At 57.2% G+C, this 21044-nt stretch overlaps 1 protein-coding gene across 5 annotated transcripts; it reads left to right on the forward strand.

Annotated features, from left to right (window-relative positions):
- Positions 1-788: 788 nt before the first annotated feature.
- WIPI2 (WD repeat domain, phosphoinositide interacting 2) lies at positions 789-20764 on the forward strand. Of its 5 annotated transcripts, XM_055135213.1 has the most exons (13): positions 789-1080; positions 6929-7011; positions 13732-13901; positions 14919-15015; positions 15185-15282; positions 15433-15525; positions 16494-16564; positions 17473-17580; positions 17874-18047; positions 18368-18475; positions 19614-19744; positions 19848-19962; positions 20280-20764. In XM_055135213.1, the coding sequence occupies exons 1-12, from the start codon at positions 1007-1009 to the stop codon at positions 19922-19924; spliced, it is 1284 nt and encodes a 427-aa protein (XP_054991188.1). In that variant the 5' UTR covers positions 789-1006; the 3' UTR covers positions 19925-19962; positions 20280-20764. The 5 variants fall into 5 exon arrangements, with proteins under 5 accessions (XP_054991188.1, XP_054991185.1, XP_054991187.1 ...); XM_055135210.1 differs by lacking the exon at positions 19848-19962; XM_055135212.1 differs by lacking the exon at positions 19848-19962 and having other exon boundaries at positions 19614-19711.
- The last annotated feature ends 280 nt before the right edge of the window (positions 20765-21044 follow it).

The raw sequence follows: 21044 nt of genomic DNA on the forward strand, positions 1-21044 counted from the left end.
ACAACTTTTCATGGAAACAGAAACGTCCTTCCCTCAAAGATTCCCCATGGGAATCTTTGGCCACCTTGGGTCACCTTCCGCAGGAAGAGCAACCCGTTTCTCCCTTTTCATGTCTGACGGAGACCCAGCGTAACCTCCCCTCCAACACCTTCAGCCGTACTGCCTCTGGCGCCACCGCCTCACGGTGCCCACCGCGCCCTCTTTAGAACACGGAGTTCACGTTCCCTTCAGGTTCCGCTGCTTCAGTATTACCGCACACCTTGGCAGCAGGAGCCCCGGGCAAACATGAGCAACATCGCAAGAGGTTGTGAGGGGAAAGAGCGCGGGAGGTCGTGAGGAGAAAGAACGCGGGAGGCTGTGAGGAGAAAGAACGCGGGAGGCTGCGAGGAGAAAGAACGCAGGTTGTGAGGAAAAAGAACGGAAGAGGCTGCGAGGAGATAGAACGCAGGAGGTTCCCGGGCAGGGACCTCACGCCCGGCACAGAGGTTAACAGTTCCTGAGTCTCGATTTCCTGATCTGAAAAATGGGAACAGGAGGCCCCTCACACGCACACGGTTGCAGCACGGGGATACGGGCGCGCCGCGAAGATGAATGAAAGGCCGCGGGGCGGGACCTGACTTCCCCGCTTCTTCCCAGGCGCATGCGCACTCCGCACCGCGCCGCCAGCGGCGCCCACGGCGAGGCCTCGCGCGTGCGCATGTGCGACCGGAACCCGGCCCGGGCCCGGGGTGAAGGGGCGGGCCGTCGGCGGTGCGGCTGCGCGCGCGCGCGCGGCCGTGCGTCGGGGGGCGGGGCCGCGCAGGCGCGCAAGGCGCCCCGGCTCCGGCGCATAAACAAGAGCGGGGCCGGGATGAGGCGGCGGTTGCTTCCCGAGCACCGAGAGGCGGCCTCTGAGGCGGCGAGCGGGGCCCGGCGCCGACCCTGAGCGCTCCCGACTCGCCCCCCGCGCGCGAGCCCCCGGCCGGGCCCACCCGCCCGCCCGCTCGCCCGCCGCCGCGCGCCCACCATGAACCTGGCGAGCCAGAGCGGCGAGGCCGGCGCCGGCCAGCTGCTGTTCGCCAACTTCAACCAGGACAACACGTAAGGCGCGGGCGGGGGTCCGGGCGGGGGGCCCGGGGTGCGGGGCGAGGGGCGCCGTCCTGGGGACCCTCGGGCCGGGCGGGGTGGCCCTGGGGGGCTCCGGCCCCCGTCGGCCGGGCAGTCTCCTCCGGAAGTCCCGCGGAGCCTGGGGGTCCTGCCGCCCCCCCGTACCCCACCCCCTGCGCCCCCGTCCTCTCCGGCAGGTCGCACCGACGCCCTCCGCGAGCCGGACGTGGTCCGGTCCAGGCCTGCCCAGTCTCCAGGGGAAACTGAGTCCCGGGAGCGGGTGCCGGGTCCGGGGGGCTCCGAGTGTGCCCCCCCACCGAGGGAGAGCGGCCCCCGCTGGCCTGCTCGGGGCCCGGGACCCCGCGTGCCCCGGGCCCCCGAGGCCGCCCGAGAGAGTGGGCTGCAGGGCCGGAGCGCCCAGAGCCATCTTGGGAAGTGAGGAAGAGGAAGAGGAAGTGATGTCAGCGGGGAGGAGTGGGAAGGCCGGCGGCTGGGGGGCGGCTGGGGGGCCCCGGCCCGAGACTTGCCGGGAACGGCCTCCCCTCAGGCTCCCGATGAGGAAACTCAGGTTCAGGAGGGGTCAGTGGTTGCCCAACAGGCGCAGGGCAGCGGTCAGAGTGCGCGAGGCCGCCCCAGCAGGGTGCCCCGGGGTGTCTAGGAATCACGCCGCAGTGCTCAGGGAAGCGTGACACAGGCCGGGGGTGCAGGTGCGCACAGCGCCCCTGAGGCCCTGTGGACAACCTGTTGGCCGGGCCCAGGGGACACGGGCTCTTGGCGGCTGTGTGCCACCCTCAAGCGGCAGCTTGGTGAGACAGTGGGAAACAGCAGCGCTGCCGGCCTGTGGTGTGGGTCTCTTTTTCTCTCTCGCATCCCTGGTCAGTTAAAAGCTCTCTGGAGCATTGCCTCCTGGAATCCCTGTCACCGCGAAGGGGCAAGCTGACTCCGGCCACTGTGTCACACACGTCAGGGTCCCCGTCACGGGACAGGGCGACCCTGGCCTCAGGAAGCCCCAGTCTGACTTCTTGGAAATCATTTGCACCTCGTTCCTCAGAGAGTCCTGGGGTAGTTGGTTCAGGGAAGATTTCTGAGCTGTCGAACTTGCTCAAGTTGAGGTTGTGTCAAGTGCTCTCATCTAGGATCCCCTGCGGTCGGGTGGCACCTTTGCAGCTGTTGGCTGTCTGCACTTGGAAGGGGCCTGGTGGGGGCAGCCCAGCCGTATGGTCAGTGCTCTTCCCTTGCCTGTCTCTGGACTTGGGACTCAGGTTTTCAGTAGGCATCAGCTGGGCGAGGGTCCACATTCCCGCCATCCAGTGAGCAGATCTGGGCAGCACCAGGGCCCGCATGGACTCTTGGCTCTTGATGGAACGTGAAGTGTGGTGGGGCTTTTACCGTCCTGACCCTTAGGTGTTTTTGCCCATCTGTTCTCTGTGCGTGCTTTTCAACTGGAGCAGTGGAAGAGGTCTGGGAACCACTAATCTCGCTATTGGCTCGCTGGTGCTGGCTCCCATCGGCATGGCAGAGTCTCCCCAGGAAGGTTTGCTCTGTGGACTGCGGGCCTTTGAGCGGTATGGCACAGACTACTGAGTGGCAGGTGCCCTCCACACTCGGGCAGCCCGTGTTCGAATCTCAGTTTCTGGAAGGGTTGGCCTAGAGAGGGGAGCTTGAAGGACCAGTGGTGTCGGGGCCTTGGGCCCTGGGGAATGGACAGAGGAGGGCTCCACATCCCTGCACTTCTGTCCCGGGGGTTGGGGAGAACGGTATTACAGGGTTACAACCTTAACTGTTCAGCATTTCCCAAAGTGGAGGTGCCGGGCTGGTGCAGGGGGTGGCAGGTGCCCCAGTGCGGTACAGTGAGGGACACTTTCTGTTTGTTCACTGAAGGAAAGTGGGGTTCCCAGGGTGCCGAGTGCATCTGTGGAAAGGGCAGTAGCCAGGTGGAGTCGGCCCACTAGTGGAGCTGCTCTCGCCTGCGTGGAGGAGGCGGGACAGTCAGTGTCATTCTACTCAACTGTGACCCATGAGACAAAACATGATCCAGGGAATCCTGAAGAGGCTGAGGTCATTCCCCAGGCTCCGGCTTGCAGGGAAGATCAGCTGAGGGTCTGGTGTAGGGGACTACTCTGGGTCCTCCTGAGTTTGAAAGGCCTTCAGGGTGGAGACGAGCAGAGGGCAGAGCAGAGCAGTTCAGGTTATTTCCTGTCAGCAGCGGTAGTGGGGACCATTCCACCCAACCCTGTAGTCAGGTGGCGCTTTGGTATAGAAGGAGAAGAGGAAAGAGGGAGGAGAAAGAAAATGTGAAAGAAAGATCTGATACATACTTGCTTTCTTTATTTTTCTTCTGATTTTTGGCCACATCCAGCCATGCTCAGGGCTTTGTGTTCAGAGATTACTGCTGGCAGGGCTTGGGGGACCATATTTGGTGACGGGATTTGAACCTGGTCAATTCATATTTTCGTTTTCATTGTACTCACTTTCTATTAGATATTGAACGTCCAAGTTTAAATTTTGTGACAAAGTCAATCAAAGATGGGCGCAAACGTGAGTATTTAATTTGACTTCATCCCAAACTCCTAATTTAAATGTCAGTCATCAGTGTTCTGGAGGTACTTTAAAGGTTGTGAATCCGTAGAGTGGGAGAATGAGGAGGGACATGCAGTCACATGAATCTGGAAGCTGCTTCCATCACTTTCTGTGTCCTGCCGAGGGCACAGCCAGGTTGCTGGGTTTGCTGCCAGGCCCAGTAGAAGGCAGGGGAGGAGCATTCAACCCTGCTTCTGTTAGGGATTTCGGGCTTTTCCCTTGAACAAGCCGCACCGTGTTACCTTGCAAAAGGTACAGCAGGTGCATGGCCAACTTGGGTTTGTTCTCCCAGCGCCACCAGGAGTGAGCCCTGAGCACAAGCGGGTGTGGCCCCAAATCAAATAAACAAAAAATTCCAACATGAACTACATGGACTGAGTCATTCCCTTAAAGGGGGCTCTCACTCCCCTGTGCCTCTGTGCTCCCTAGTCCGTGCGATGCTGTATCCCAGGAATCTCGGACGGGTGTTGGAAGCAGAGCCTCTGAGGAGTGTGAATCTAACCTTTGGCTTTCAGCATGGAAATATTAAACTTATTTGTATTTATCCCTCTAAAAATTTCTCAGGTCAGAGACTTCAAAAAGCTGAGTGTGCATGTGGGAGGCCAGGTTTCAATCCGAGGCTTTGCAGGTCCCCCGGGTACCTCAGGAGTGACCCAACCCCTCCACACCACTGGGTGTGGCCACAAAACAGAACAAGAGTGCCCTTCCCCACCTCCCCCACTCCCGTCGTTAAATCATGCTCCTGTGGTCTGGAGAGCTGTATCTCTTGTTTCCATTTCTTAGACCCGTTTGCACTGTCAGTCTGGTAGTGCTCCTTAACTCCACGTGCTACAGAGGCACTGCTGTGTTTGCTCTTCCACGTCAGTCTCTGACCGCCTCTGAGGACATCCTTGGTCCGCAGGGTCCAGGTTGGGAACACAGGATGAGGCTGGTGCTACTCAGGCTGAGCGCTCACAGTCCCTGAGACAGGGACTGTGCTTCATCCTTTGGAAGAAGCCCTCTCAGATCTCCTAATCAAAATAGTGACAAGTTTTGGGATATGGTTTCCAAGTCCAAGAAATGAGTGGGGAGAGGCCGTGCCTGGTGGCTGGGTGGCTCTGAGGACAAGTCACAGCCGTGGGCGCTGCAGCTCCCACAGCCCAACCCTCCCCCACTGCCACTCACTCCATGTGGGGTTTTGATAAGTGACGAGCCCAGGAAAATGGCCAGAGTGAGGAGGATGGTTGGTTTGTTGTTGTTTTCCAATCTGAAATAGTGGGGGGGGGGGCGGGGTTTGGTGTTTAATGTACCAGCCTGAGTTATCTGGAAAACTCCTGAACATCAGTTTCCCAAGATCATGGGTGGTTGAAGTTTTGTTTCATATATTAGCGTTTCTTAAGACGATTTTTTGGCCACTTTTCAGAATATTCAGAAGTGATATATTACTACATTAATAGAACTAATTTAGTGGTATGAAATGATTTTGCGAAAATAGGAGTTTTGTTTTTGTTTATACTTCTAAGGTGACCCCATTAGTATCAAAAATTTAAAAAAAAATTTAATATGCTTGAGACCGGAGAGATAGTATACCAAGTAAGGCGCTTGTCTTGTATATGGCTGACCCAAGTTCAGTCCCCATCATCCCATATGATCCCCTGAGCACCATAACTCCTGAGTAACTTCTGAGTATTGCTGGTTGTGGCCCCAAGCCCCCCTCCCTCCCCAAAAAAATAAGAGGTTAGAGAGACATTATAGCGGACAGGACCCTTGTCTTGCTTGCAGCTGACCTGGTTTTAATCTCCGGCACTCCAAGCCTGCTCAGGACTTACTCCTGGGTCTGCACTCAGGAATTAAATCCTGGCAAGGCTCAGGGGACGATATGGGGCTCCCAGGGATCGAATTGGGTCTGTCGTATGCAAGACAAGTGTCTTACCCAATCTACTATTGCTCTGACCCCTAAAATAAAAATTTAATGGTGCTCAGAGCAGCTCTGTTCTCAGAACATATTTCTTCAGCCTGTCTGCTTGGAAAAAGACTTAGTGATCTCGGGGCCGGAGCGATAGCACAGCGGGTAGGGCGTTTGCCTTGCACGCGGTCGACCCGGGTTCGATCCCCGGCATCCCATATGGTCCCCCAAGCACCGCCAGGAGTAGTTACTGAGTGCAAAGCCAGGATCAACCCCTGAGCATCGCTGGGTGTGACCCAAAAAGCAAAAAAAAAAAAAAAAAGACTTAGTGATCTCATGTTTGAGCTCACAGTCACAGACACTGCCCTTCTTCATCCTATGTACCAGCCTACTTCATGGAATGCCTCTTACCGAGGCCCTGCTTTTGCTCCTGTCTCTGCTTGCTCTGTGGTCTCCCAGACTCTCAGTACAGACAGGACCCCAGTGCCCGTGCCCCCCAACACTGTCGACAGAACCTCACCGTCCGAGCCCCTGACACTGCAGACAGTACCCCTCCGCCCGAGCCCCCAACACTGTAGACAGGACCCCACCGTCCGAGCCCTCAGATACTTGGTATAGACAACCCCACTGTCCAAACCCCCCTCACACTCTGCAGACTGGACCCCACTGTCTGAGACCCTGACACTGCAGACAACACCCCACCGTACAAGCCCCCGACACTCTGCAGACAGGACCCTCCATTATAGCTCCCCGACGCTCAGTATTGAAGTGGAGCCCCGTGATGATACTGCCCCCGTCTCCTATCCTGCTGTCCTCTCGTGGTGAGCTTTGGGGTCCCTCCTGCATCAGAGTTCGGTGATGAGTGTGGACTGGGCCCAGGAGACCATTGGTCTGGAGCCTTAGCTGCTTCCTTCTCGGCCCACTGCCCAGGTTCTGAGCCAACTCTGGAGTCGCCACAAGGAGTCAGGCTCCGTCCGTCCAAGGCCTTGGGCAGATACAGTCAGGCAGCACCCCGCCCCAACTGACCGAGTCTTGCTTCCAAGTTCAGGACGCTCACTTCCTCTGGAGCGCTCACCTGTCCCCTAGATCACGTCACCTGCAGAGCCCTGGTTGGATGTTCAGAGATCATTCGTTCAGAGCTGATTGCTTTCATTCATTGCTGGAGTAAAGGAAGAACGAACACTGTTCTGGATTTTACTGCCCAACCCTTTCCTAGATTCCGAGGGGTGCCACATTCCTTGTCCTCGGCCACTCGCCCACTTCCCCAGTGGTATTTGCTAGTGTTGGAGACGTGACCGCTCTGGTAACTGGAGCTAGTTTGTTCGTGTTCACTGTCTGCGCGTCTCAGCTCTCACTCTGAATTTGGCTTTTTTGCAGGTCCCTAGCTGTTGGTAGTAAGTCCGGTTATAAATTTTTCTCCCTTTCTTCTGTGGATAAGCTGGAACAGATCTATGAATGCAGTAAGTGTTTGCTTTATTTTTCCCCCTTCTTAAATAGACAACTATATACTTGCCTTGGAATGTATCCTGGCTGTCACCCCAGACCCTGAGCAGTGCTGGCTTCCCTCAGTCTGACCACGAGATGTCAGTGGACCCTTGGACCTAGTTCCCCACACGCCCAGACACACTCCCAGAAACTGCGGGCTTTCCTTCCTTGCAGACCTTCCGTTAGCCAGTCCGTGGGATCCTATGACTTCTCCCCTGTGATAGTGTCATTTGACCTCTGAGTTTCAGTCACAAAGAGCTTTCCCAAAAGTGCAGTGTTCTGAGAGTGGTTCATTGTCGTGGGTGTGGGCCTAGATCTTGGAGGTGCCACAGCAGGTGCCCTGAACGCACAAGAGCCCTGCCCGTCAGCAGCATGGATTCTAGCAGCCTATGGGGAGCCGCCTGCCAGAAGGCACAGAAGCACCCACTGCCCTGACTCTCGAGCACGCCTGTGATGTTGGCCTTAGTCTGTGTTTCATATTTGGGATCTGACATAGTTGTTAGTGTAGGACAGGACAAGGAGACCCTCCCCCACCAATAACGAGCTGGAAGTGTGGACTCCTCCCGTAGGTTCTGTTTGGCTAACAGAGAGAGCTGTGGCCCTGAAGTTGTTAGGGGGCCAGCTGGCATAGCAGCGGGGCCGCACTTCCAGCCAGCCAGGCGTAAGCCCTGTGAGTTCTGAAGCTCCAGTCAGGTGCCAGTCCCTTCTGGCAGCAGCGAGCCAACCTCTGCCCACTCCCATCTCTGATCTCTGTGTCCAGTGTATTCTCCAGCATGAAGATTGTGTCATTTCCAAAGTGGCACCTAGATGGCAGAAGAGCAATCATCTGGTGGGCCTACACAGGCCTTTCTCCCCACACGGGAGGACTAGGGCATGCAGTTGGGCTGACTGTTGGTCTCAGGTTTGTCTTATTATTATTGCATCGAGGCCCTCCTGGGAGTGACCCATTCCATCTGTGGAAGGACATCTGGATGGGCCACAGTTACAGCTCTTTTCCACCAAACTGCTGTGAGCCTCTATGGCCAGAAGTCCTTGTCCTCAGGAACGAATGTCTTGGGCTGTGCTGTGTCTGTCTGATCTTTCCACGGAAGTCTCCTCGTGGATCTGCTCATTTTCTAACTGGATTTTCTCCTTCACTGTGTATGTGTCCATATTCCACTCTGGAGGATGCCAGGCTGGATTGTGAGTCGCCTCTGTCCCCCTTGGCCTGGAAGTCTTGTTGAGAGAACAAGCAGCTCATGTTCCCAGCGTGCTTCTGTGATCAGTCACCTGGGGACATGGGTCTGGGGAGGCTTTGAGCCCATTCTCTCCATTGTCACCATGAGCATATTTGGGGGGATGGGCTTTCCTAGTGCTGTGTCTCTTCCCGAGGGTCGGCCGTTACCCTGCGTGCAGTGGCTGCTTGGCTCTGTTGCCCTTCGGCACCGGCGTTTGAGCGGAGGGAGGTGGATGAGCCATGTCAGAGGTTAGGCGGGGACACAGTGGCAGTCAGACAGGCCGGGTTTGTTCCCCGGGGTGCATGCTTGCCTCCCTTGCCTGCCTTCAGTGTCCTCAGGCTTGCTCCTGGCTCCCCACAGCCTCTGGGCTCTTAACTGGTCCCTGCTGGAAGGTGAGACCTGGGTGGTGAACAAAGCAGGGTGGGGTGTGTTCCTGAAATTCCCCAGACCAGTCTCGTTTCCAGTGGCCCTCAGGAGTGTTCTGCACGGGCAGGGGGACCCATCACGACCTCTTTGGATGACAGACGCTGGTCGTGGGTCTGCAGACACAGTCCCGGAATCATACTTTGAATTGCTGCCAGGATCATCCTGTTTGGAGACCAGTGATTAGGAAGGTGTGCGACACCCCAAGCCCCCAAACCCAGCCTTGCTCTAGTTGGATGAGTCTAGTTGGAGCCGCACCTTGCAGATCTGCAAGGACCATGTGCTGTGCGCTGCCTCTCAGGCCCTGCTGAGATGGGCACAGGGACTCTCCCCTGCACCTGCTGCCTCGTCTTCCACGGGTTCCTGTGAGAAGAAAACGGGTTGTCTTGATGGCATCTTCAAGAGTGGCTCCCCTGGATGCTAGTATCGGTGGTTCTGGTTACTGAACTTCCGGCCCTTCAAAGTGGTCGATGAAGGCTAAGAGAGAGCACAGTGGGGGAATCCGGTTCCATCTCTGGCACCTGTGGCACCCCAAGCACTGCCAGGAATGGTTCCAAATCCCAGAGCCAGGAGTGAGTCCTGAGCACCACTGGGTGTGACCCCAAAACCAGAACAGATGATGGAATGCCCAAGTGGCCGAGCATTCGCCTTGCCTGTGAGGGACCCTGAGCTCTGTCCCCCCCACCCTGCTGTGCTGCCCAGCACTGCCAGTGTGGCCCTATTGAAAACATAATGAAATGCATAAGGAGCTTCTGGAGGGTTGATGGCTTATAAACTGAAGCTAGTAAATCTTGTGGCCCCCAGAGCTTGCTTCCTCTTCCACGGCCTTTATTGAATAGATAAAAGTGTGTCTGACTGGGCAGCTCTGAAGCAAGATTGCTTTCCAGTGGTTCAGAGCAAAGATTATCTGACCAGTGCCCTGTCCAACCTCATCATTGACTCAGACCCTCGTCAGGCAGAAAATTAGATCTTTCGCTCTCGGTCTGTTGCATAAAGAACAAGCCTGTTTGTCTTAGGAAAAACAAGATTGACAGCTCCTTAGTTTTCTTTATTCAAGCCAAGAAATCTGTGACTGGTGTCTTTGAGATCAAGTTTTTTTTGTTGGGTGGTTTTCTTGTTTGTTTTTTGTTGTTGTTGTTTAACTCTTAAACCAGAAGGAATCATGAGAACCCAGATGCTTTGTGCCCACCGCACTGAGCCCATGGGGTCTTCCTGCCCCTTCTTCCTGTGTTAGTAGATGCAGCAGAGCCCACCTGAGCAGCAGGGCACAGAGTATAGTTTTATCATTTATAAACGTGCATGGAAGGTTAGATGGAAATGTCCAGTTCCTCAGACCCTTCACTGTATGTTTGCTTGTTCAGGTCTTGAGCCAGGCAGAGATGCCTTATCACACTTCCCCCACGTAGAGTGCCACAGCTGCTCCTAAGCTCAGCACATGTGGTTGGACCTATGTGGATCCCAAAACTCATGTTTGGTGCCCCACAGCCAGGACGCTTGCAGTCTGTGTCCTGGGGAGCTGGGGAGGGCGTTTCTGAGAGGTGGGCAGTGATGGGCAGAGACAGGCTTTGCCCACTGCCACCTGGGAGTGCCTCTCTTCCTGCAGACACATCTGTGTGCGGTGCTCGGACTCCTACGTGGAGGTGTTGCCTTGCAGCCTGGACTAGCAGTCAGAAGGCCAGCAGTGTCTTCTCTGTCTGATTGACAGAGTTCAGACAACGAATTTCAGACACGCATCCACGGGAAGAGTTTGGCACAGAGTGGCCGAGACCCCCGTACTGAGCTCTCCAAGTGAGGCCTGAGGTCCTGGGGCTCGTATCCAGACCCCTTCCCCTCCTGTTCCAGCCCAGCACTGGCCCCTGTGACTGGTTGTCGGACACTGGCAGATGCAATATGCACAGGGGCCATGATGCTTCGCGTAATGCACTTGAGTCAGTGCCGTCACTTGTGGGAGGGCCCGATTATCCACAGGTGGGAACCGGCTGCTCTCCGGGTAGGCTGTGTTTGTGCTTGTGTTTAGAAGCCCCCTGGGAGGTGAGGAGTCATGAAATAATGTCACAGAATTTGTGAAAGAGCCCAGTAGAAATAGGAACCACAGCCATAGCACAGCGAGGAGGGTGCTGCCTTGCATGTGGCAGACTTGGGCTCGATACCTGGAACCCCATAGGTTCCCCCGAGCACCACTAGGGGTGATTCCTGGATGCAGAGCCAGGGATTAGCTCTGAACCCCCACCAAATGTGGCCCACAATCAAAGAAAAGAAAAAAAAAAGTTGATCTAAACCCCCAACAGTAGTGCATAAAAATAGGGGGGGCTTGAAATCCGTTCTTGGGATGGCCCAGAAATCTGAAGGTCCTTTGGTGAACCCAGAGCGGCCACTGCAAGCCCCCATACAGTTCCAAACCCAGCCCACCTGGCCTCGGCTGCTCTCTACCCTCTGCTGAGCCACGTCTCAGCCAGCGCTGTAGCTTGTCCGCCCCACACCTCTCAGGTGCCATGGGCATCAGCACATTCAGCCCTGGAGCTTACCCTAATCTCATTCCCAGTCTTATCACCCCTCAGAACCCCAAAGCACACAAGCAGTCACTCTTCCTTCCCCCGCCTCAGCCCTGGGCACTGCAGATAGCTGGGCCTGGGGCAGCTCTCCCTGGACATGTGACCCCAGCCTCTCAAACATGGGGCGGTTTTAAAATGAATTTGTTGATGGTGTTACCAGTAAACAATTTATTTATAAAACAGTCATTGTGTTTACTTATATACTCAGGGTTCAGTGCAGGGAGATTCTCGTGCCAGTAGGGCTGTGAGTGGAGATGTTGTGTGTCTCGTTTGTGGAAGTTTGCATGATTCACACATGGCTCTCGTAGCTGGGTAGCAGGTGGCATCTGATGAGGGTCTACTAGGTGACCATTTTTATTTTGTTCTCGGTGGGACCAGCTATAAGATAAATTCTGAGGGTCAGGAAGATAGTAAACGGAGAAACATTTTAGAGGGGGCTGGGAGATAGTACAGTGGGTTGCGTGCTTACCTTGCACACAGCTCGCTTGGTACCCCATGTGGTCCCCCAAGCCTGCCAGCAGTGATTTCCTGAGTTTAGAGTCAGATGTGACTGCCAGATGTGACCCAAACTGCCCCTCGTTTCTTTTTTAAATCAATGTACCAATTTAGGATTTCTCTTTCCTAATACTGTGGGTGTTCCCAGAATTTCAGTATCACAGATCTGAGATTATCATAGCATCTGTGCGCCTGTCTTTCCTAGATCCTTAGATCCTCTTTTTCTTCTGGCAGTGTTTTCCTTTGCCTGCTTTTCTCTTGGCTTTTTCATCCATGATGTTTTAAACTGAACACGCATTTTTTTCTGTGAGCTGTAGATGCCTGTGCTGTCAGCTGTCTGCTGTGGGCTGTAGATGCCTGTCTGTCAGGTGTCTACTGTGGGCTGTAGATGCCTGTGCTGTGGGGTGTCTGCTGTGGGCTATAGATGCCTGTGCTGTGGGTTGTCTGCTGTGGGCTGTAGATGCCTGTGCTGTGGGGTGTCTGCTGTGGGCTGTAGAGGCCTGCTTGTCAGCTGTCTGCAGTGGGCTGCGGATTTCTATCCCGTAGGGTGTCTGCTGCTTTGTTTTGTCTTCCAGCGATGCTCAGGACCACATGGTACCGGGTTAACCTGGCTCCGCACACTCGTACTGTGGCTCACATATAAGAGACTGGGACATGAGCTCCGCACATGCAGGGCCCACACCCACATGATGGCCACTGACTTGGCCTCCGCATAACCCATTTGTCACCCTGTGCCTGTCCCCATGGATAAAATGCCTCCATCCTTCTCTATAATTTCAGGGATTAAAAATAGTGTAGGGGGGGCTGGAGCGATAGCGGGGAGGGCGTTCGCCTTGCACGAGGCCAACCCAGGTTCTAATCCTAGCATCCCATATGGTCCCCTGAGCACCGCCAGGGGTAATTCCTGAGTGAAGAGCCAGGAGTAACCCCTGTGCATCGCCAGGTGTGACCCCCCCAAAAAAAAAAATAGTGTAGGGGTTGGAGCATAGCACAGCGGGTAGGGCGTTTGCCTTGCACGCAGCCAACCTGGGTCCAATTCCCAGCATCCCATATGGTCCCCTGAGCACTGCCAGAAGTAATTCCTGAGTGTAGAGCCAGGAGTAACCTCTGTGCATCGCAAGGTATGACCCAAAAACAAAAAAAAATTAAAATTAAAAATAAAGTGTAGAGGGGCTAACGCAATAATACAGCAGGGAAGGTGCTTGCCTTGCACACAGCTGTCCTGGGCTCGATCCCAGCATCCCATATGGTCCCCTGAGCATCACTAGGATAATTTCTGAGTATAGAACATAGAGTATCACCAGGTGTGGCCCCTAAAATTTTTTTTTAATTTTTTTTTAAAATTCTTTTATTGATTCACCATGTGGAAAGTTACAAAGCTTTCAGGTTAAAGTCTCAGTTATACAATGTTCAAACACCCATCTGGCCCCTAAAATTTTAAATAATAATAAAAATGAAGTGTAGTAACTAGGCAGGATACCAAATATAGAATGTGGATTACGAGATTCTCCTCACTGTGTTTGGAAAGAACGTTGTTCATCACGGATCTCTTCACCGGGATCACTTAGCGGGCACAGACAGGTTTCTGTGGGTGCACCCCGCCCTACGCCTGGCTCCCCACCCCACGCAGAAGGCAGGACCGCTGGAGTGGGGCAGATCTGACCTGCCTTGAGGAGGCGGGCTCGCAGGCTTGTTCCCCAATCCCTGCGTGGGGACGTGGAGAGTAGAGAGTGGGGCGAGTGAGAGTCTGCGCGTGGGCCTGTGTCCACTCTGTTCTGTGTAAGGTGCTGGAGACGCAGTAGTAACCCAGACTTCTGAGACCTGGGCTCTGGGCTGACCTCTAGGGCACCGCTGCGGCTGGGGAGAGGGCAGGGGCCTTTGTAGCAGGGAGTCCTCCGAACTGGTTTACTTGGAGAACTCGCCCTGTGCGTCCAGCTGCCCGGGGACCCCGAGGGCTGCATGTATGCAGCGGCCCGGCTCCATGCCCATGCATCTGTCTTGCTTGCAGCTGACACTGAGGATGTGTGCATCGTGGAAAGGCTGTTCTCCAGCAGCCTCGTGGCCATCGTCAGCCTCAAGGCCCCCAGGAAGCTCAAAGTTTGCCACTTCAAGAAGGGCACGGAGATATGCAACTACAGTTATTCCAACACCATCCTAGCTGTGAAGCTCAACCGCCAGGTGAGGCCCGGCTCCCGACATTGCTCCCCAGAGTGGGCTGATCTCCACTGGACAGCTGAATGCCCTCGTCCTGGGCCACTTCTGCCCTGCCCTGCCCTTCTCTTCTGTGCGGGCTCCCTCTGGCACCCTCTAGCCACTCTCCCCTTTCCAGACTGCTTCCACTGAGCCGTCTTGAAGATGAGGCGTTCCCCACATTGTCTGAACCTTGCCCCAGATGCCCAGGAGGGCCTGGGCACCCCACATGGGGCATGAGGGTGGCCACACACATTTATCAGGCCTGGGCTCCTACACACCTGCCTGTGTCCTGTCCTGCAGCTGAGCCTCCCTGCTGGGAGACCTGCAGAGCTGCGGGCCTGAGACCCAGCAACAGTACCCCCTGGCCTGGAGGGCCTGGAGCTGGAAATCATCCTGTTTCTCAGAAAACATGGTTGAAATGGGAATGAAGAGGCATACTGTCGCCATGCCCTTTTTTTTTTCTTTCAATTTTTTGGTTTTAGGCCACACCTGGAAGTGCTCAGGGCTTCCTTCTGGCTCTGCTCACGGATCGCTCCTGGTGGGGCCTAGAGACTCAACCCAGAAGTCTCGTGTGAAACAAGGGTCCTGCCCTCTGTGCTGTAACTCTGGCTGTTGGCATGGCATGTTTTTAACTTAAAACACACATATGAAACCAGGCAAGGCCACCATGGATGGTCCTGCCCAGGGGCCTGCTCGAGATGCTGGCCAGGTGCCTCTGGGCTTTGACCAGGGGATGACTGACCCCAGCAGACCAGGGAGAGTGGCCCCTTGTGCTGTGCCAGCCACACTGCCCTCGCTCTGCCTGACTGACTCAGGCACCCCTGAGGGACTGAGAGTAAAGCGGACATAGAGCCCCTGGGAACCACACTCGCCTTCTAGAAGGCTCGGTTCCCTCAGGTCTCAGCAGGAGGTGCTCAGGAAGCATCTGCTCCCAGCCAGCTGCCCCAGGGGCCGGGTTTCTGTATGGTCACCGCTTCCTGCCTGGCGCTTGTCCCCTCCCAGAGGCTGATTGTGTGCCTGGAAGAGTCTCTGTACATCCACAATATCCGGGACATGAAGGTGCTGCACACCATCAGGGAGACGCCCCCGAACCCTGCGGGTGAGCCCCCGTTCTGCTCCCACGTCCCACAGCGCTGCCCTGTGAGCAGGCAGAGGGGGCTCTGGTCTCCACTCCCGAGGTGGCGGCGGGAGGGCAGGTCCCTCCCGTAGTGTGTAGATGTGCTGAGCTAGAGCGGGGGCCGGTGCTGAGGGCCCACCTGTCCCCACAGGCCTATGTGCACTTTCCATCAGCAACGACAACTGCTATCTGGCCTACCCGGGCAGCGCCACCATCGGGGAGGTGCAGGTCTTCGACACTATCAACCTGGTGAGTCCTCGGGTCGGCCCTTCCCCCAGCTCCTCATTTCCTCCCACTGGGACTGATGCAGGGTAGATGGTGGCTGTGATGCTCTGAGCGACCTTTCTGGGGGCACAAGGTGTCCCTGTCCAGCACACAATCTATCCTCGCCCTCTACAGAGAGCCGCCAACATGATTCCAGCACACGATAGTCCACTGGCAGCGCTGGCCTTTGACGCGAGCGGGTCCAAGCTCGCCACCGCCTCTGAGAAGGTAGGTTCACCACGGCCTGTGGGAGGGAGCAGGGCTTCTCCCTGCTTTCCCGTCCTCCTGTGCGTGGGGTCTGTGACATGGCACAGCAGGTCAGTGTCGCCATTTCGCCGTTTTGAGAGGTTCATTCACACTGTGCCTAGTATTCAGGAACATTCTGCAGCAAGAAAGTTGAGCAAGAGTGCCGAGCCCCGTCCCCGCTGAGCCCCATCCCTGCCAAGCCATGTCCCCGCCAAGCCCCATCCTTGCTGAGCCCCATTTATCTGAGCCCTGTTCCCGTCCCCATTGAGCCCTGTCCCCGCCAAGCCCCAACCTTGCTTACAGGGGTAGCCTCGGCCGCCTCCCAGTGCCCTGTAGGAAGCTCTGAGAAACAGCAGGTTACCTGTGTGACTGCATGGTGTTGCCCCACCTCTCAGAGTCCAAACTGCACCTCCACTCAGCTGCAGTGTTGTCCCCGCACAACAGTTGTGAGAAGGGCCGTGTCTCCTGCTGCGGGGCTGCTGGTCCCTGGCTGCCGGCTGACTGACCTGCCTGAGCTCGGGCTGCAGTCCTGTTGTGTTCCGCTTCGCCCGCAGTCTGCATGCCCGTGGTGCTGTCTGGGCTGGGGCGTCTTGCTCTGGGCAGGAGATGCCGTCTCAGGGCAGCGCTTGGGCACGGCCCTTCGTGCGGACTTCCAAGCTCTGCTCAGAGCTGGGCCCCTCGCGGCCTGCGGACTCCCAGAAGCAGCTGCCAACGCAGCACCCACACGCCAGCAGAACCCTCTTGTGTGTCTGCTTTCTCGGCCCTGCTCCGGCCCCCAGACAGGCTCCCGGTACCAAGGGAGATGGGCAGTTTCGTCTCCTCGTAGGGGTCCTGGCTCAGACCTGGTGTGTGCAGCGCCCTGTCACACTGCCTGCTACCAGTGCCACGCATATCTGTCAGGTGCTTCGTCATTTGGCTGAAACCCTCTTTTCCTCTCTGCCTTGTCACAGGGGACTGTGATCCGGGTGTTTTCCATTCCAGAGGGACAGAAACTCTTTGAATTCCGGAGAGGAGTCAAGAGGTAAAGCGTGCCATCTCCGAGACGGCTCTGACTTCTGTCGAGGTCTTGCTGCCAGTGACCCAGCATGTGCTTGTCACCATGGCCCATAGGGGCTCTGGGTGGCGGAAGATAGATATGGCCATGAGGCAGACACAGGAGGCCCCTCACCCCCAGCCCTTCCCCCTTCACCGCACCCCACAGTGGACCCAGAGCACACGGCCAGGACCACAGCCCAGGTCCTCCCACTGAGTGTGGTCACTGCGGCCCTGTCCACGCTGGGCTCTGCCCCCTCCCTCAGTGATACTGGGACCGGTGTGGCTCTAGGGTGTCTTCCCTCCGTCCAGCTCAGATATGCGCGTGCTCCTGGGCCTGTCTACTGGACGTGCTCCAGGCACCAGCCCTTTCCTGCCACCTCATCTCCCCGGAATGTTCTCTGTCACTCTGCTCCGTGTCTTCCTGCCCTGCTGTGTCAACCCAGCACTCATGGAGAGGGAGCCCAGGGGCTAGTGGTGGGGCGTCCCCACACCTGTCCAGACTCACCTGCTCAGCCCCCAGTGCCGTGTTGCCCCAGAACCCTTCTCTCCCTCTAGCCTGTTCGACCACCCAGGAGGCGATGGCCCATGCCCTGTGCCCACCCGCTCACCCTGGTCTCCCCTCTTGCCTGGAGGCCATCTCTGCCACGCACATGGGGTCCCTGGGCTGCCCACACTCAGCCAGTTTTCCTGAGGCCTAGGCAAAGCCTGGCTGCCACCCCCCTCCCACCTCCTCCCAGGGAGCCCCAACCTGGAAGTCAGGCTGGGGTCTCAGGGTAACAAGGGAAGCACCACACAGGGCGCAGCAGAGCCTACCCACAGGGGCCATCTGGCATGTGCTGTGCCCAGGTGTGCCCCAGGGTCTCTGGGTGAAATGTCATATCCCCCCCCCCCCAGGTGCGTGAGCATCTGCTCACTGGCCTTCAGCATGGACGGTGTGTTCCTCTCAGCATCCAGTAACACGGAGACTGTGCACATCTTCAAGCTTGAGACTGTGAAGGAGAAGTAAGTGTCAGCGAGTCTCGGGAGAGCATCCCCAGAGTCAGCCTTGCCTACCTACCTGTCTAGTGGGCGTCGGGGGTTGCTAGGGCATGGCGGGCTCTCCTTAACATCAAAGCAAAAGGGTTCTCTCAGATGACCTGGGACCCTGCGCACAGCGGCGCAGGAGCAAGACCTGCCAGCCCATCCACCCTGACCACAGCATGGGCTCCATCCAGAGCCTTGGGGCCCCCTCGGGCTGCACCCTGTTTCCTGAAGGCAGGGAGTATCCCTCTGGGTACCACACCTGATGCCATCAGTCCCCCCAGGCCTCAGGAGGAGCCCAGCACCTGGACCGGCTACTTCGGGAAGGTGCTCATGGCCTCCACCAGCTACCTGCCCGCCCAGGTCACCGAGATGTTCACCCAGGGCCGCGCCTTTGCTACCGTCCGCCTGCCTTTCTGCGGCCACAAGAACATCTGCTCACTGGCCACGTGAGTCTGCCCCTCCCTACTGGCCTGGCCCAGCCCCACACAGCCTCATCTTATTCCAGATTTAGTGCCGGGCTATGAGTCTGAGAGGCCTCCTCAGGATGAGCCTACCCCCTTCCCCGGCTTCAGGTTGCCCCTCACACACTCCCACCATCCTTGGCGGTGATCTGTGGCCGAGACTTGGCTAGTGTCCGGTCTCCTGAGCTGACATATGCAGTGGACCATGTATTGACCACATGTCACCCTGGAGTAAAGGGGCTGTTTTGGGGCTGGGTCTACCCTGGGTGCTGTGATGGAACTTGACTGTGCTCTGTTCCTAACAGAATCCAGAAGATTCCCCGGTTACTGGTGGGAGCCTCTGACGGCTACTTGTACATGTACAACCTGGACCCCCAGGAGGGTGGTGAATGCACCCTGATGAAGCAGCACAAGTGAGTGGGCCCTGCAACTCGGGCACAGGTGACAAGGGGAGTGCATGGGGATGCGGGAGAGTCCCTTTGCTCCAGCCCAGGTGGGATCCCCAGCCCCTTCTGGGAGCGTCCAGCATGGGCTGCCGCAGCCCTGGTGCAGCTGGTGCTACAGGCATCGTTTCAGGAACATTGCATCTTCTGGCGTTGCCTCTTTGCGTGTTTAAAATACTCTGGTGTGGGGCTGGAGTGATAGCACAGCGGGTAGGGCATTTGCCTTGCACACAGCCGACCCGGGTTTGAATCCCAGCATCCCATATGGTCCCCTGAGCACCGCCAGGAGTAATTCCTGAGTGCAGAGCCAGGAGTAACCCCTATAAATCGCCGGGTGTGACTCAAAAAGCAAAAAAAAAAATTAAAATACTCCGGTGTTCTGGGCGATGCAATTTCCTATAGTGCACTCTGCGCTGCGCCCTCCCAGCTTAAGGACGAAGGGAGAGCCCAAAAGGACGGTGGGAAGGTATTTGCCTCGCACGTAGTACCTCATGGTGTCCACTGAGCCTGGAGGGAGCCCTGAGCAGCTCCCCTTCCTCCCCCAGAAAACAGACTGGGATGTGCTCTGCAGAGCAGAGCTCAGCCTGGTCAGCCCCTGGCATTGCTGGGCTGCCGGGTCCCAAGCCAGGCCGCATATCCCTGACATGAGTTCTGGGGCCCGAGAGGTAGTCCAGTGGTTAAGGACTTGGGCTGAGCCTGGTTCCCTACACACACACGGTCCTGGTGCTGCCAGGCCTGAAGAGCACTATGTCCTCGGTGAGCCACCGCTGTGGAACCCATAAGCCCTCTGAACTCAGCTGAGACCCCCCCCACAGACACATAATGAAGAAAGGTGCCCCTGTGGGGGCTGGAGCAATAGCACAGCGGGTAGTGTGTTTGCCTTGCACATGGCCGACCCAAATTCGATTCCCAGCATCCCATATAGTCCCCTGTGCACCTCCAGGAGTAATTCCTGAGTGTAAAGCCAGTAGGTAGCCTCTGTGCATTGCCAGGTGTAATCCAAAAAGAAAGAAAGAGAAAGGTGCCCCTGCCAGGCAGCAGTGTGGACCCTGGGCTATCTGCAGAGCCTGCCTGCGGGGACGGCCCACGTGACTGTCCCCTCCCCCAGGTTGGACGGCAGCATGGAGACGACCCACGAGATCCTGGACTCGGCCACTCAGGACTGCCCCTTGGTGGCCCAGCCCTACAGCCCCGCTGCGGCCAAAGGTACTCAGGGGCCTGCGTCCCCGACCAGACCCGGTAAGGGCGGCCGCGCTGGGTGCCTGTTGCTGTTGGCCGGCCGGCGGGAGGGCTCTGTCGGGGCAGGGCCTGTCGAGTCTGAATCACTGCATCATCTTTGAAGAAAAGCTGCCACCTGCCCGGGCCGCTCTCTGTGCACAGGGAGGGCCCCCGGCTTGTCGCCTCTCGGCTCATTCGTGACCCTCAGTGCCGACCCCGCCCGGAGGGGGCACCGGCAGGTCAGGACGCCCACTGGGCCACCTTCCCCCCTAAGTCGGCGTGAACTCCCATGGCGCCCCTGTCCTCCTGCTCACTCTTGTGATGGGCTTTTGGACAGGAGCACTGTGCGGTGGGGGACCTGACCCTTGCGCTCACCGGAGCCCCCGGGCCCTGTGGGTGGCCCATCCCTGGGAGGCCCCTGTGGGGCTGAAACAGTCCATCTTGTGCTGCCTGAAGCTTCGAGGCCTCTGCCCTCCGCTCCCAGCCAGCCTCAAGGCACCCGCGGGTCCTCTGGTGGCCACCCACCTGGTGATGGACGGGCTCCTTGTCTCCACAGCCTACACAGAGGAGCTGGGTGCCGTGGGTGGGGCCTGCCTGGAGGAGGAGGCGGGCACCCTGCGCCTGGAGGAGGACAGTGAGCACCCACCCATGATTCTCCGCACCGACTGATCTGCGCGGGAGCCGGCGGGGCCCGAGGACAAGACTGTAGCTGTAGTTTGATTCCGTACTGATGAGAAATACATTGTTTTCAGTGGCTTTGAATCCTGCTCACGAATTTAGCTCTTTTTTTTTTCTCTTTTTGCCAAAATTACCTGTTTGGCGAAGCCCTCAGAACCTCCTCGCTTTGCATGCATTAATGTGCCAAGCCAGCAGAGGGCGCCGCGCGCCTTCCCTACCGCGAGGGCTGGGTCGGGCCAGGCCAGCCAAGCCCAGAGGAGCTGAGGAGGGGGCAGGGCTCACAGGCCAGAGGCGGCCTCCCTGGAGCCCCTCCTGGACCTTTCCCCTCTTTTATTTTGTTAATTAAATTCTTTCCTAATTGGATTTTCCTGGGATTTCTTCCAAGTAGCCTGGACCTTGTTTCCGACCTTGCCCTCCGTGGGCCTGAAAGGGCCCCTTCCTGGCCTGGAAACCGCTGAGGGAACAAGCGCACTTGCTCACCGACTGTGGTGCAAGTTCTGTCCCCAAGTACCGCTGGGAGTGGACTCTGAGCTCCCCGCAGAACAGTACTGTTTGCCCCTCAAGGTGGGTGGCCGGTTTCAAGAAAGTGTGAAGTCCAGGCTGGGAGCTCTGGTGCTCCTGGTGACGCTCCCTGCAGAGGGAG

Source organism: Sorex araneus, chromosome 4 (genome assembly GCF_027595985.1).
Source record: "Sorex araneus isolate mSorAra2 chromosome 4, mSorAra2.pri, whole genome shotgun sequence".
In the NCBI taxonomy this organism is placed as follows: domain Eukaryota; kingdom Metazoa; phylum Chordata; class Mammalia; order Eulipotyphla; family Soricidae; genus Sorex; species Sorex araneus.